This window comes from Crocodylus siamensis, chromosome 4, assembly GCF_052110815.1.
Source record: "Crocodylus siamensis isolate JL-2025a chromosome 4, ASM5211081v1, whole genome shotgun sequence".
In the NCBI taxonomy this organism is placed as follows: domain Eukaryota; kingdom Metazoa; phylum Chordata; order Crocodylia; family Crocodylidae; genus Crocodylus; species Crocodylus siamensis.
The window spans coordinates 55,175,251-55,187,600 of NC_143398.1; the positions used below are offsets into that span (position 1 = coordinate 55,175,251).

Below are 12,350 nucleotides of genomic sequence, written 5' to 3' on the forward strand. Positions count from 1 at the left end.
TGGTGCTCCTTGCCACCTGCACCCAGTCCCCTGCCACCCCCAGCCCTGCCTGAGGGAGCCACCAGCTGCCAGAGCTATGGGGCAAGGTTTCCAGGTCCACAGCTCTCTGCCCCTGGCAGTGAAATGGAGCTCGGCTGCACAATGCCTGCTGCAGGCTTGGGCAGGGGCACGGTGGCTCCCTGCTGCTCTGCGCACTCCCAGGAGGAGAGGGGGGACCCATGCCTCCCAGATCTGTGCATGAAGCAGGGCCAGGGGCACATATGGGTTGCCTGCTGCAGGCTTGGGTTCTCCCCTACCCCACCAAGAGTGTGCACTGTGGCAGGAAGACAACTCTGTCTCCTGGACGAGCTGCCCATGGCCCCATCCTGCTCCCCACCAGGGCCCTTCAGCCATGCATTGCAGCCCTGGGCAGCCCCACGCACCACCTGGCTGGGTAGCAGGCCCAGCCTTAGCCCCAGTCCTGCCCTGTTCCTTCACTCCCTCAATCCCATGGGGGGGCCTCAATCCCACCCCCTCCACTTACCCATGAGAGCTGCTCTTCAGGGTGCCTGGAGGCCATGTGCAATACACATGCATATGGTGCCCCCTGCCTGACGGCCCTCTTCCCAATCCCTCCCAGTCCCTTGGAGGCTAGAACTCAGCCAGCCTGCAGAGAGCTGTTTGTAAAACTGCAAAATCTGAGGGTTTCTCCAGTAAAATGAGAAATTTGTGTTTGCCCCCAGTAATAGGTAAAATATGAGGTTTTCTATGTTTTTCAGTGGGAAACAGAAAACCTGGATCTCTGGTTGTCAGTAATGGAAAATTCTTTGAGTTGTGATGTCCCTGACTCCTTCCCCTCTTCCCCTCTCTGGATGTATTTAAGACTCTTTGGTCAAGATAAAATGAAGAAGCAGAAAGTGTGCACTAGTGTTTATCCCCTTGGCAAAAGAACATGAAAAGCATCCAGGGCTATAATGCACCCTATCGGGAATTTTAAGGCCAAGAGTGTCTGATCAAGGGCTTAGGGCATGAACAACCAACATCAAGTATGCGCATGTGGAAAGTGCATCTTAGAAACTCTAGTTATGGGTCAGTAATGCTGTTTTAAATAATGCAAATTCATCGTTCTATTAGTTCATCTTTCTCAGTCACATTAATATCAGGTTTGAAACTATACCATTGCTTATAATTTCCATATGTCTGTCTGCTCTCTGAAGAGAAAAAAAATCAAATACAAACACTCCTGTGCATTGCTGAGCAAGACGCAGATTTATTTAAAATTATGGACAACTCTTGTCTCATAGAAGCATTAACAAATCGCAAACATACATCTTAAGCTGCATGTAAAAACCTATATTCGAGGCAGTGTTGGCATCAAGGAGGCTTGGCTAATTGACAGCTGTGACTAAATTTAAAAATTATAACCAGGAGGATAGTGACTAATGCAAGATCTGAAGTACAAGAACATTTCATTCCTACAGCCATAAATAGATTTATATTCCAATTATTTCTCATAGTTAATGTCAATTTTTCCATCTGTTCTGCAGTGAGTAGCTCATTTAATCAGGCAGACTAAGTAAAAATAGGATTTTAAATTTTTCTTTCTCGGCGGTATCCCAATTTCTCATTAGCATGCCTATCAGGGATGTTTTCATACCAGATTAAATTTACTATACACAGCTGACACAGGAAAGATTCTTGTAAGAGTGCATCTTGGTTCTCAAAAACATGCAGGCATTTGTAATGCTATTCCAATATTTTTTTAATTAAGAACAGGAGAACAGAATGTGCAGCAGGTTGACACTCTGCTGCCAAGACCGATAGCTTTTCCTATGATTCATAAACTCTGCTTGAATGAGACCTTCAGGGGTGCGATCAAAGCTCCTTAGAGTCTTGTTTTGAAAAGAAATGCAAAGATAGGGAGCCAATGCTTTTCCCCATTTCTTTTCAAGGGAACTGTGGCTATCTCTCTTTCCCATTCTCCTATGAGAACTGTATTTACTGGATATTACATGGCAGCCAGCCATTTACAGCTATGTTGATATATATGGCAGTTACACATATATAAGGAAAAAATCACAGCTGTCTTGAGAGCAGGTCTTCATGACAAGCCTGGCTTTCTGCAGCTCACTGTGGCTGAACTCCTTCCCTGTGGCCATTGGGAAGCTTACTGTGTGGTCTCAGCTTCCCTTTTTTTCAACCATAACAGGCAATATGTTTCTAGAAGGTGAATTGCTTCTCTCCTGGTAGAAATTGCTAGTATACAGAATTCATTCAGTTTCTCATGGAGAAAACATGCTCCATCTGTGGAAATGATTGTCCACCTTGACACCTGGAAGATTCCTCCTCCCTCTTCCCCTTCCCCCCCCCACAAAAAAAAAGAGTTTCTCTTGCTCGAATGAATCCTGTATACTTCACCCTCTGTGATTGGGAGTCAGGCAGCAGGTTCCACTATGCCTTCCCCAGAGAGAGGACTCCAGTCTAGGGAAGACTCAGAGAACAGTGGCAGCTAGACTCATCCAGAGCACAGAAGGGGTCTGGCTGCAGCTTCCCCTATACTTTTCCCAGACGAGGGCATTTCTTTGCAGCTGGACTTCTCCATATTTCGGAGGAATTAACATGCTGCTGCTCTCCCAGCCTCCCCCAAACCACTATAACTTCAGTCTGGGGAAGACCTGAACAGGGGAGAGGTAGCATCTGCATGCTGGAATGCTTGTTTGCTCCCTCTGAAGAATTTTTCCAATAAATTTGCAACAGTAGAAGTCAATGCTTGCCCATAGTCAGTGAGACAGGCGCCTACAAGTTTGTACCTATGTTTGGCAGGTATCTGAGTTTGGTACCTGCAAGTCTTGCTCCTCTAAAGTTTTGTGATTAACTTATTTATTAAAGCTACCCAGAAACAGCTTCTTCTAAACAAAACATTATTTATCCTTTCCTCCAAAGGTACAAAACACTTAGGGAAAAATGAAAGAAAAAGTAAAATGTTGAGTTCAAAAGAGAATTTAGGTGTCTGAAAGTTTAGCACCTACCTTTTAGGCACCTAGCACCCAAAGGGGAATCCAGAACCCTAAGTTGGACAACTATGTACACCATATGGAGTTCTCTCAGCTGGGACAGAGCCAGACAAGCAATTTTTTCCCATCTGAGATGTGAGAAGCAGGGATTTTTCTTTAGTGAGACAATCTATTTTTCTGATGCTATGAATGGACTTGCAAAGAGCAATGGTACTAAATAGGAAAGAATAAGGTAATTTAAATGTAAGTGTGGCCTCCACAGAGACTTTGGATTGTTATCCCATTATGTGGACTAGCTTTTACAATTCTTATGTTCTGCAGTGGGTTAGCTGAGGGGTTTTTTTATCCCTTTTGATCTCTTCAGCTCACCTTGGCTTCTCTTAGCAATGTCCCTTCACCCAATCCTTCCCGCATCCTTTGTATTTAAATTATTCCTTTCTATTTAGTACCCCTTCTCTATGCAGGTCCATTAATATACGCCGATGAACTAAGCTATCACTTATAAAAGATAGTGCCTTTTTGAATGGGTTAGTCTCTAAAGGGTCTGACTTCGGACTAACATGGCTGGTCTCAACTGATAGTCCAGTCTACTTTGAAGGACCAGGACCCATTGGCAGCTCATCCCCCAGCTGCAGGCATGTTCCGTGGGGAAAAAAAAAGGATCGGGCCCCTTGCCATGCCCACACAAGCTGCTGGTGGGTTCAGCAGCCCCTGAGCAGCAGGAGTCCCGGTCCTTCCCTCTGCAGTGGCAGTACCCCTCCCCAGGGCCACCCAGGCAGGCTACCAGCAGGCTGGGGGCTGCCCTAAGTTGGAAGCAGCATTCACCAGATACAACTCTTCCCTGAGCCCATCAGGGCTTCCAGCACCATGTACACTGTCCCTGCCACTTGGGACCACCTGGGGCAGCATGGGGAGACAGCAGGAGGGTGGCTGGGTGTGCTGGTGGTGAGGGTGATACATGACATACGAGAAGCCCCGACAGGCTTGGGGAAGAATTGGATCTGGCAGGTGCTGCCTCCAAGCTGGGGCAGCCTCCAGCTCACTAGCTGCCCGCCTGGGCAGCCCAGGAGGCACTGCCGCTGTGGAGGAAAGGACTAGGGCCCCCCACAGCTTAGGGGCTGCTCAGCCCACCCGCAGCTCATGAGGGCAGGCTCCACCAGAAAAAAAAAAGAAAAACAGCAAGCAGTCTGAGCCTCTTTTTTTTTTTTTCACAGAGCCTGCCTGTAGCAGGAGGGACGAGTTGCTGGTGGGCCCTGAGGTGTGTGTGTGGGGGGGTTCTTTCCCTCTACTGTGGCAGTGCCCCCCAGGACTTTGGGTTCACTTCTGTTGTTCTGGGGGTTGTCCCAGCTTGGAGGCAACACTGAGCCCATTCCAACTGTTCCCTTAGCAGGGGTAGCATCTGGCCCACTAGCAAGTCAGCCAGGTGGCCCCGGGGAGTGCTGTCACTGTGGAGGAAAGGACTGGTCCCATTCCCCCACAGTTCAGGGGTTGCTCAGCTCACTGGCAATTCACCCCCTGGCCACAGGATAGGCAGCCAGTCTCTGTAAAAAAAAAAAAAAAGATTGGGCCCCTTACTACCTCTGCCTTCAGCCCGCCTCTCACATGGCTGATGGGGGAGCTATCAAGTTAAAGGCTGCAATGTTACAGGTAGCTACATTGTAAACTAAGTTTAGTTTGCAACATAACAAACTCCTTTAAATCATAGAATCCCCTCCCCCATACGTATAAAGTGTAATGCAATTAAACCACGAAAATGGGCAATTTTCATCACATGTACAAGCACCCTACAGTAATCAGCAAAAACATAAAACATTGCCACCCCTCTTACAGTTCTTCAGCATCCATAATCCTCAGATAAACCTCATAGGTACTTCATTCAACAGGAGCTCTGTTGGGTTTGGGGAACAGGAAAGGCTGATACAAGTAGGCTATTCTCCAAGACAGGCACTTTCATAGATTTCATAGATTTCATGATTTCATAGACATTAGGGCTGGAAGGGACCTCGGGAGATCATCGAGTCCAGCCCCCTGCCCAAAGGGCAGGAAGTCAGCTGGGGTCATAGGATCCCAGCAAGATAAGCATCCAATTTACTCTTGAAGGTGTTCAATGTAAGTGCTTGAACCACCTCCGCTGGCAGACTGTTCCAGACCTTGGGGGCTCGCACAGTGAAGAAATTCTTCCTTATGTCCAGCCTGAAACGGTCTTGCAGGAGTTTGTGACCGTTCGACCTCGTCATCCCTTGGGGCGCTCTGGTGAACAGACGTTCCCCCAGATCCTGGTGGTCACCCCTGATAAACTTATAGGTGGCCATCAGATCACCCCTGAGCCTGCGCTTTTCCAGGCTAAAGAGTCCCATGGCTCTCAGCCTGTCATCGTAAGATCTGTTTTCCTGACCTCTGATCATGCGCGTGGCTCTCCTCTGGACTCTCTCAAGCTTCTCCACATCCTTTTTGAATTGTGGAGCCCAAAACTGGACGCAGTACTCCAGCTGCAGCCTCACCAAGGCCGAGTACAGGGGGAGAATGACGTCCCGGGATTTGCTCAAGAAGCATCTATGGATGCACGCCAGCATTTTGGTCGCTTTACTAGCCGCAGCATCGCATTGGAGGCTCATGTTCATCTTGTGGTCAATGATGACCCCCAAGTCTTTTTCTTCTGTAGTGCTAACCAACGTAGCACTGCCGAGCCTATAAGGGTGCTGCAGGTTTTTCCTCCCAAGGTGGAGAACCTTGCATTTTTCGGTGTTAAACACCATCAGGTTCTCGTCTGCCCATTTGCTGAGCTTGTCCAGGTCAGCCTGGATCACCCGCCTATCTTCTGGCGTGGATGCTTTGCCCCAAAGTTTGGTGTCATCGGCGAACTTGGCCAGTCCACTCCTGACTCCAATGTCCACATCGTTAATGAAGATGTTGAACAGTATGGGTCCCAGGACAGAGCCTTGAGGGACCCCACTGGTTACAGGGCACCATGATGAGTGACTGCCATCAATCACAACCCTCTGGGTCCGACCACAAAGCCAATTTCCCAGCCAGCAGATCGTGGTGGAGCCAAGGCCACAACTGGGCAGTTTGGCCAAGAGGTGATCATGGGATACCAGATCAAAAGCTTTTTTGAAGTCAAGATATATGACATCAATCTCTTCTCCCTTGTCCAGGTGATAGGTCACCTGGTCATAGAAGGAAATGAGATTGGTCAAACAAGACCTACCTGCAACAAACCTGTGCTGGCTGTCCCTTAGAATGTTAGCCTGGGCCAGTCCCTCAAGGATGGCCTCCTTAATAAACTTTTCTAAGATCTTCCCCAGGATACAAGTCAGGCTAATGGGCCTGTAGTTAGCCGGATCCACTCTCCTCCCTTTCTTGAAGATCAGCACCACATTGGCCTTCTTCCAGTCTTCTGGCACTACACCAGAGTGCCAGGAGTTTTCAAAGATCCATGCTAGGGGCTGGGCTATGACGTTCGCCAGCTCCTTGAGTACCATGGGGTGCAGGTTGTCAGGGCCAGCTGACTTGAAGGTATCCAGCTTCTCAAGGTGTTCCTTCACGAGGTCAGCATTGATGGAGGGTAGGGGATCCCCCTCACCCAGATTTCCCTGTCCCATAGCAGGCATGGGCATCCCGTGTGACTGATGCAAGACTGATGCAAAGTACCTATTTAATAGGTTGGCTTTTTCCTGGGCGTCAGTTGTCAGTTGCCCCATCTGGTTTAGCAGGGGTCCAACATTGCCCTTGCTTTTCCTCCAGCTCCCCACAAATCTGAAAAAGGACTTTTTGTTGTCCTTGATGCCTGAAGCTAGTTGGAGTTCAGTTGCAGCCTTGGCTTTCCTGGTTTGGTCCCTGCAGGACCTGCAGTGATCTTCTGTTCAACCTCTAAAAAAGTGGCTGATACAACTTTTAAGTAAGTTCAGATACTTGCAGAGGTTATGGGGAGGTTTGAGAGAGTTAAAAACGGCCACCTGATTTAATTTAGTTCACCCAGGTTCTGACTTTACACTTAGACCCAATCTCAGGGATTAGAAATCAATCTAAAGAAGTTCTATGCACAGACTGGTCTAAAAAAAAGCCCAATCTAAGATAGACCTGGATCAATGTACACTCAGACTTAATTGATCTAGGTTAGACCTGTGAATGGAACTTCTGTACAGTTACCTGCACAGCCCCAGGGTTGAGAAAGCCCAGCCCCAGGCCCCAGTTCCAGGGCTGTGCTTTTCCTAACTGCCCCCCCATCACCAGGCTATTTTTAGCCCTCCACCTGTCCCTCCCCCTGTGGACCAGCAAGTCCCCCCAGAACCTCACATCCCACAAGCTGCTCCTGGTACTTCCAGTTTTATCAGCATTCACCACTGCTGTGAGCTGAGCAAGTAAATATCAATCAGGGGAGAGGCAGGAGGGAGGGAGGTTCACTGGGGCATGTGGAGGGATAAAAATAGCTTCTGGTCCTGCTCCAGCCCCCTATAGACCCAATGCAACCTCTCAGAATCTATCAACCCCCTTGTGGATCATGCCTGCCCCCGTGATCACTCCTCCAAATGTTGCCTGCTTTACCATCCCCCCAAGACACTGCCCATCACAGACCCCCAATTTCCTTCCACCATCCTGCTCACTTCCCCCAATATCTCCAGCCCCTCCCTGCTAGCCCTCCCACCCTGACTTACCTTAGATTGGGTGTCTATTTTTAACATCATCTAACTGCTCCCTAACCACCCCCTACCCTCCCTAAATAGCTGCACTTAGCTTCTGAGTCCATCATACATCTGCTGCTGAGCAGTTACAGAAGGACTCTGCAGATGGTAACAAACCCCAAACTGTTCAACTGGGAGGCTGACATTTTGCATTTTAAAATCCTCGGGGGGTGGCTTTAGAACAGTGATTCTCAACTGTAGTAAAATGTCATCCTAGCGTGCAATGAAATCCTTTGAAAAGTGTTGCAGGGTGCTGAGTATTATTAGCACTCTCAGGTAGGCAAACACCTGGACATGATTCTCAGTATAAACCCAGAAAATTCAAATAGAAATCCATAGTTTTAAAAACTTTGACCTGTTGTGTGCTTTCTGAGTTCTTTGCAAAGAAGAATTGCTTTATTATTTTTACATAGTCAAAGCAAAGAGCTGGCATTTTACAAAGGGTTCTTTGAATCTAATGAAGGGTGTCTTGAGTCTAAAAAAGTTACAGCCACTGGTCTAGGATAATTTCCTATAATAACTGTACCTCATTTGGTAGCATCATTGCTGCATGAGTTGAGTGAAGTCCTTTCTGGAATTGTAATATTGATAGTTTTACATTTGCAGAATGAGGAACCTGAAACTCCTAGAGAGTGAATCTCTGGTAACTGATGTATATGTAGCTGGATGGGTTATTTGCTCGAATTGTCAATATGCCAATACTACTGAGTATAGGAAATAAATCCAGAATATACTTGTGAAATAAAGGTGAGTAAGTTTTGGGGGTTTGTTTGGGTTCTTTTTTTTTACAGAAACGGAGCCTTTAATTACTTACATTCTGTTCTCATTCTTCTTCTCCCTACTCTCTCTCTTTAATCACACAGCATATAAATGCAGTGCTTTTATTATATACTCATTATTATTTACCGTGTCTTAAAAAGGCATCTTTTGCTGGTTACAGCTGCTTGTAGTTTTAGAACTATCCTGGCATTCATTTCTAAAGTTTTGGATAAAAAATAAAAGCTAAGTTTGAATCTTACTATTAGTAGATGTAGCGAATAAGGAAGATGGGGTGCTTTGGAAGAGGATTTAAGTACACCAGAGAATATAATTTCAAGGCAAGATTCTTACAATTTGTATTTCTTTTTGGTTTATTGTTTAATTTCTCATTAAACATGCATTCATTCATTTAACCATAAATTAATCCTTAATGTTTTGCCTCTGCAGCCTTTACCAAGAGAATACCATTTTGGCAATAATTTTGGTTATGTAGTAGCATTCAAGCCATTTGGGGCAAAGGAGTGGAGAAGAGTTACAGTGACCAATCCCGATATTGACCGATACGTCCACAAGGATGAATCCATGCCTCCATCAACAAAGTATCAAGTAAAAGTGAAAGCATTTAACAACAAAGGGGATGGGCCTTTCAGCCTCACTGCTGTTATTTATTCAGCACAAGATGGTAAGTAAACGTGGGGTAATAAGATCAAGTGCAAGGGCCTGATCGAGTACTGCCAGTTAAGCAGGAGGAGCTAGATCAGGTCTGTTGAGGCTTAGAACTTACCAATGAATAGCACACACCTTCAGCATGGAAGGCTCCATCTCTTGTGCAAAACTGTCTTGCACTTGAATATGGGAGGGTACCTGGATGAAAAAATGCAGAACTGTGCCCTTGATATGCAGAATAGCAATGCAAAGGAGTATTTTGTTATTTGAAAAACTTCTCTTTCCATATCTGTTGCCTGATATATGGCATTGTCATCTAAAAAGAAACATTTGTATCATCTCAATCAATGCAACCTGATCGACATGGGCATTCAGAAGGGAATAGTTACATCTTGTTAAGGAAATCTAAAGAAAAGAACACAGTTTTAAAACCATCTGCATTTGTCTAGGGTAGTTAGTGGCAAAGAGCAAAATCCTGCTTCTTAGATTTCTTTATCTTAGCCTTCCACATTTTAACATTTAGCTCCCTTCCTCCAGCAGGATGATTCAGAAAATGGAGTTAAATGCCTAGGTTTTTTGTAAAGAAAAAGTGGTTACCGAGGCACCTCTGTAGGCCTCTGTAGAGGCTGGATGCTGGGTGGGCAGATGCCCTGTAGGGCTGTGCGAAATGGCAGTGTTCCCTTATGACCAGCGTTTCAACGTTTCGACAGAACAGCGTTCCGTTTTGAATTTTGTTTTGATTCAAAACAGCTGTTCCGTTCCGTTCCATCGAAACAGGATCAAACAGCAAAACTGTTTCGACATTTCACCCATAGGCCATAATGGGGAAGGTTGAAACAGCCTATAACTTTGTTATTTCTTCCTTGATTTGGATGAACCCTGCAGGAATGGTAGCCCCTTCTGAGGGCATGAAGCCTGCCAAGTTTCAAGGAGTTAGGTGCAGGGGTTTCAGAGAAACTGCACCCCAAAATCTTGAAAGCAAAACTCATGTCACCTGTATGCGTTAAGCCACAGCAGGGTCAAAACTGCAGGCATGCTAGCCCCTGCTGCGGCCACAAAGCCTGATAGGTTTCAGGGAGACAGGTGCAGGGGGTTCGGGGAAACTGCACCATGGCACCCTTGTGGAAAATGAAGAGTAATAGTCACAACTCCTGAAAGAGCATTTCAGGCACAAGGAGATAGATGCAGCGAAACTTCAAAACAGTGTTGAAACGGCAAAATGTTTTGACTTGCCTCATTTTGTTTTGAGGCTGTTTCAACTGTATCTGTTTTGTTTCATTTCAATTTTGCTGTTTTGATCTTGAAACGAATCAAAACAGCGTTGAAACAAAACTGGCAACGAAATTTCACACAGCACTTCAGCCCAGAGCTAACTACAGGAAACACTAAGGAATATGTCTTGAATGACTGTCCCCTTTGGCATTTAGACCTCTCCACCCAAAGTCCAGAGCCTTTTCCTATTCTGCAGGCTAGTGCTTGGGGCAGTCATCTGGTTTGAATCTTGAGTTAGGCTTAGAATTTAGAGCTCTCCCTTCCTGGGCAAGTATTCTAGGACTTTACACCTGAGGTAGGCATTGCTACCTTCTCCTCTAGCTGTATTTTTGGGAGAAAATAATAGTGGTTACTGAACTTTACACAATCCTCAGTGCTTTTGGGGTATGTTAGTTGTGCTCTGAGTATGCCCGGAGGATTGAACCCCTGTGGGCACAGAGGCAGAGTTTGGATGTTTTTTCCTCTTTCTATTGGAGATCAACAAGTTGATATTTCTGCAAAAATGCAGTTTAAAATTTTTTTATAAATGCATTAATTTATTCTAAGTTAATTAGTCTTTATTTGTTAACAGATGGTGTTAAAATTTATTATTCTGAATAGCACAACTGGTATATTTAATCATACTATCATAGAAGAATAATTAGTTTGGTTAAATTTTCAAGCTAGTTCAAACTAGTGTGTGCACGCACGCACACACACACACACACACACACAGAGAAAATGAGTTCTTCCATGCTGTCTTATTCCACTTTAGACATTAAAGCTATCATATGTATAATTAAAAGAAACCTCTTTGACATTCAACTAAAATCATTTTCTTAGTCCTTGTTGTAATTATTCCAAATTCTGCAATTTACAGAATTGTAGTGAAAAATTACATTTTCTCTGCATAGTGGAAACAAATGTTAGAAAAAGGTAAACCTTGAGGGAGAATAAAATAATAAATTATCTTAACACAATATAGCCAATCAGATATCCAAAAAACCCTATATCATGCCATACTATTTGCGGCCAGAAATCCAAAAGAGAAGTGTAGAGAATTGCACAAATTTTTCATCCAACAGTACAGAATCTACTTTGCCAAAACAGAACTACGGGTATTGAAATAAGCCAATGAGCCAAGAGGCTGGACCAGATAACAAGGCCACATTCTTACACTTCATACACTATTCTCTTCCCAGCATACTTTACAGCAGATTTATGCTTATAATTCCCATTAGCCGCTAATGGGAACTTCGCACACAAATTGCCCACACAGACAGAGAAAGATAAAATAGACCCTTTTGTTTCTTATGATAATTAAGGATTCACACTAACAACACTTAGCTATCTAATGTGATTAATACCAATCCTTGTTATCAGAGAAGTGTACCTTAGAATATCATCTTTAACAGCTGCTCCAGCAACAGAATGATTGTTTTGTATTTATATGGATGATTTAATAAATTGCTATGGCCCAGTGAAAGCTGTATAAGGCAAATAATAGTTCCATATCTTTTTTTTAAAAAGCAATTTAACACCTTTATAGTACACTTTCATGTTTCCTAGCAAAGTCCTGAATGTATTTCTTTTAGGAAAAATAGTTTACTGCTAAAAATAAAAATGAATTGTAGGGAGTATAAACAAATACTGGAAACTTTAGTTATGACTATTTAGCTTAGACTATTTAAGACCCTGGTAGATGTTACATTTATGACACAGTTAATATGTTAATCATACTAGATCCCCAAAATCCCAGCTCCCCAAATTTCTCATCCTGCATTGCATCTGTGGCATGGCAGGGCATGGGATTTTTGAGATCTAGGGTAAAATAAATTCAATCCCAGAAATAAGCATAATGAAATAGAAAAGGGATGAAATACGTCAGGGAACATGAACAGCTGGTACCTCCCAAGACTGGGGAGGGCACCATTTGTAGGCAGCAGCAGCAGCGGTGGGCAAGGCCTGCCTAGAGACACCAGTGGCCGCATCGGTAGTG

General features: G+C 44.8%; 1 protein-coding gene across 1 annotated transcript in view; it reads left to right on the forward strand.

Moving 5' to 3' along the window:
* Positions 1 to 12,350, forward strand: part of CNTN1 (contactin 1) — a 473,636-nt gene that overhangs the window by 398,214 nt on the left and 63,072 nt on the right. Inside the window, exon 21 of the mRNA XM_090042334.1 lies at positions 8,882 to 9,116. Within this exon, the coding sequence (XP_089898460.1) occupies positions 8,882 to 9,116 (235 nt within the window). The remainder of the gene's footprint in view (positions 1 to 8,881; positions 9,117 to 12,350) is intronic.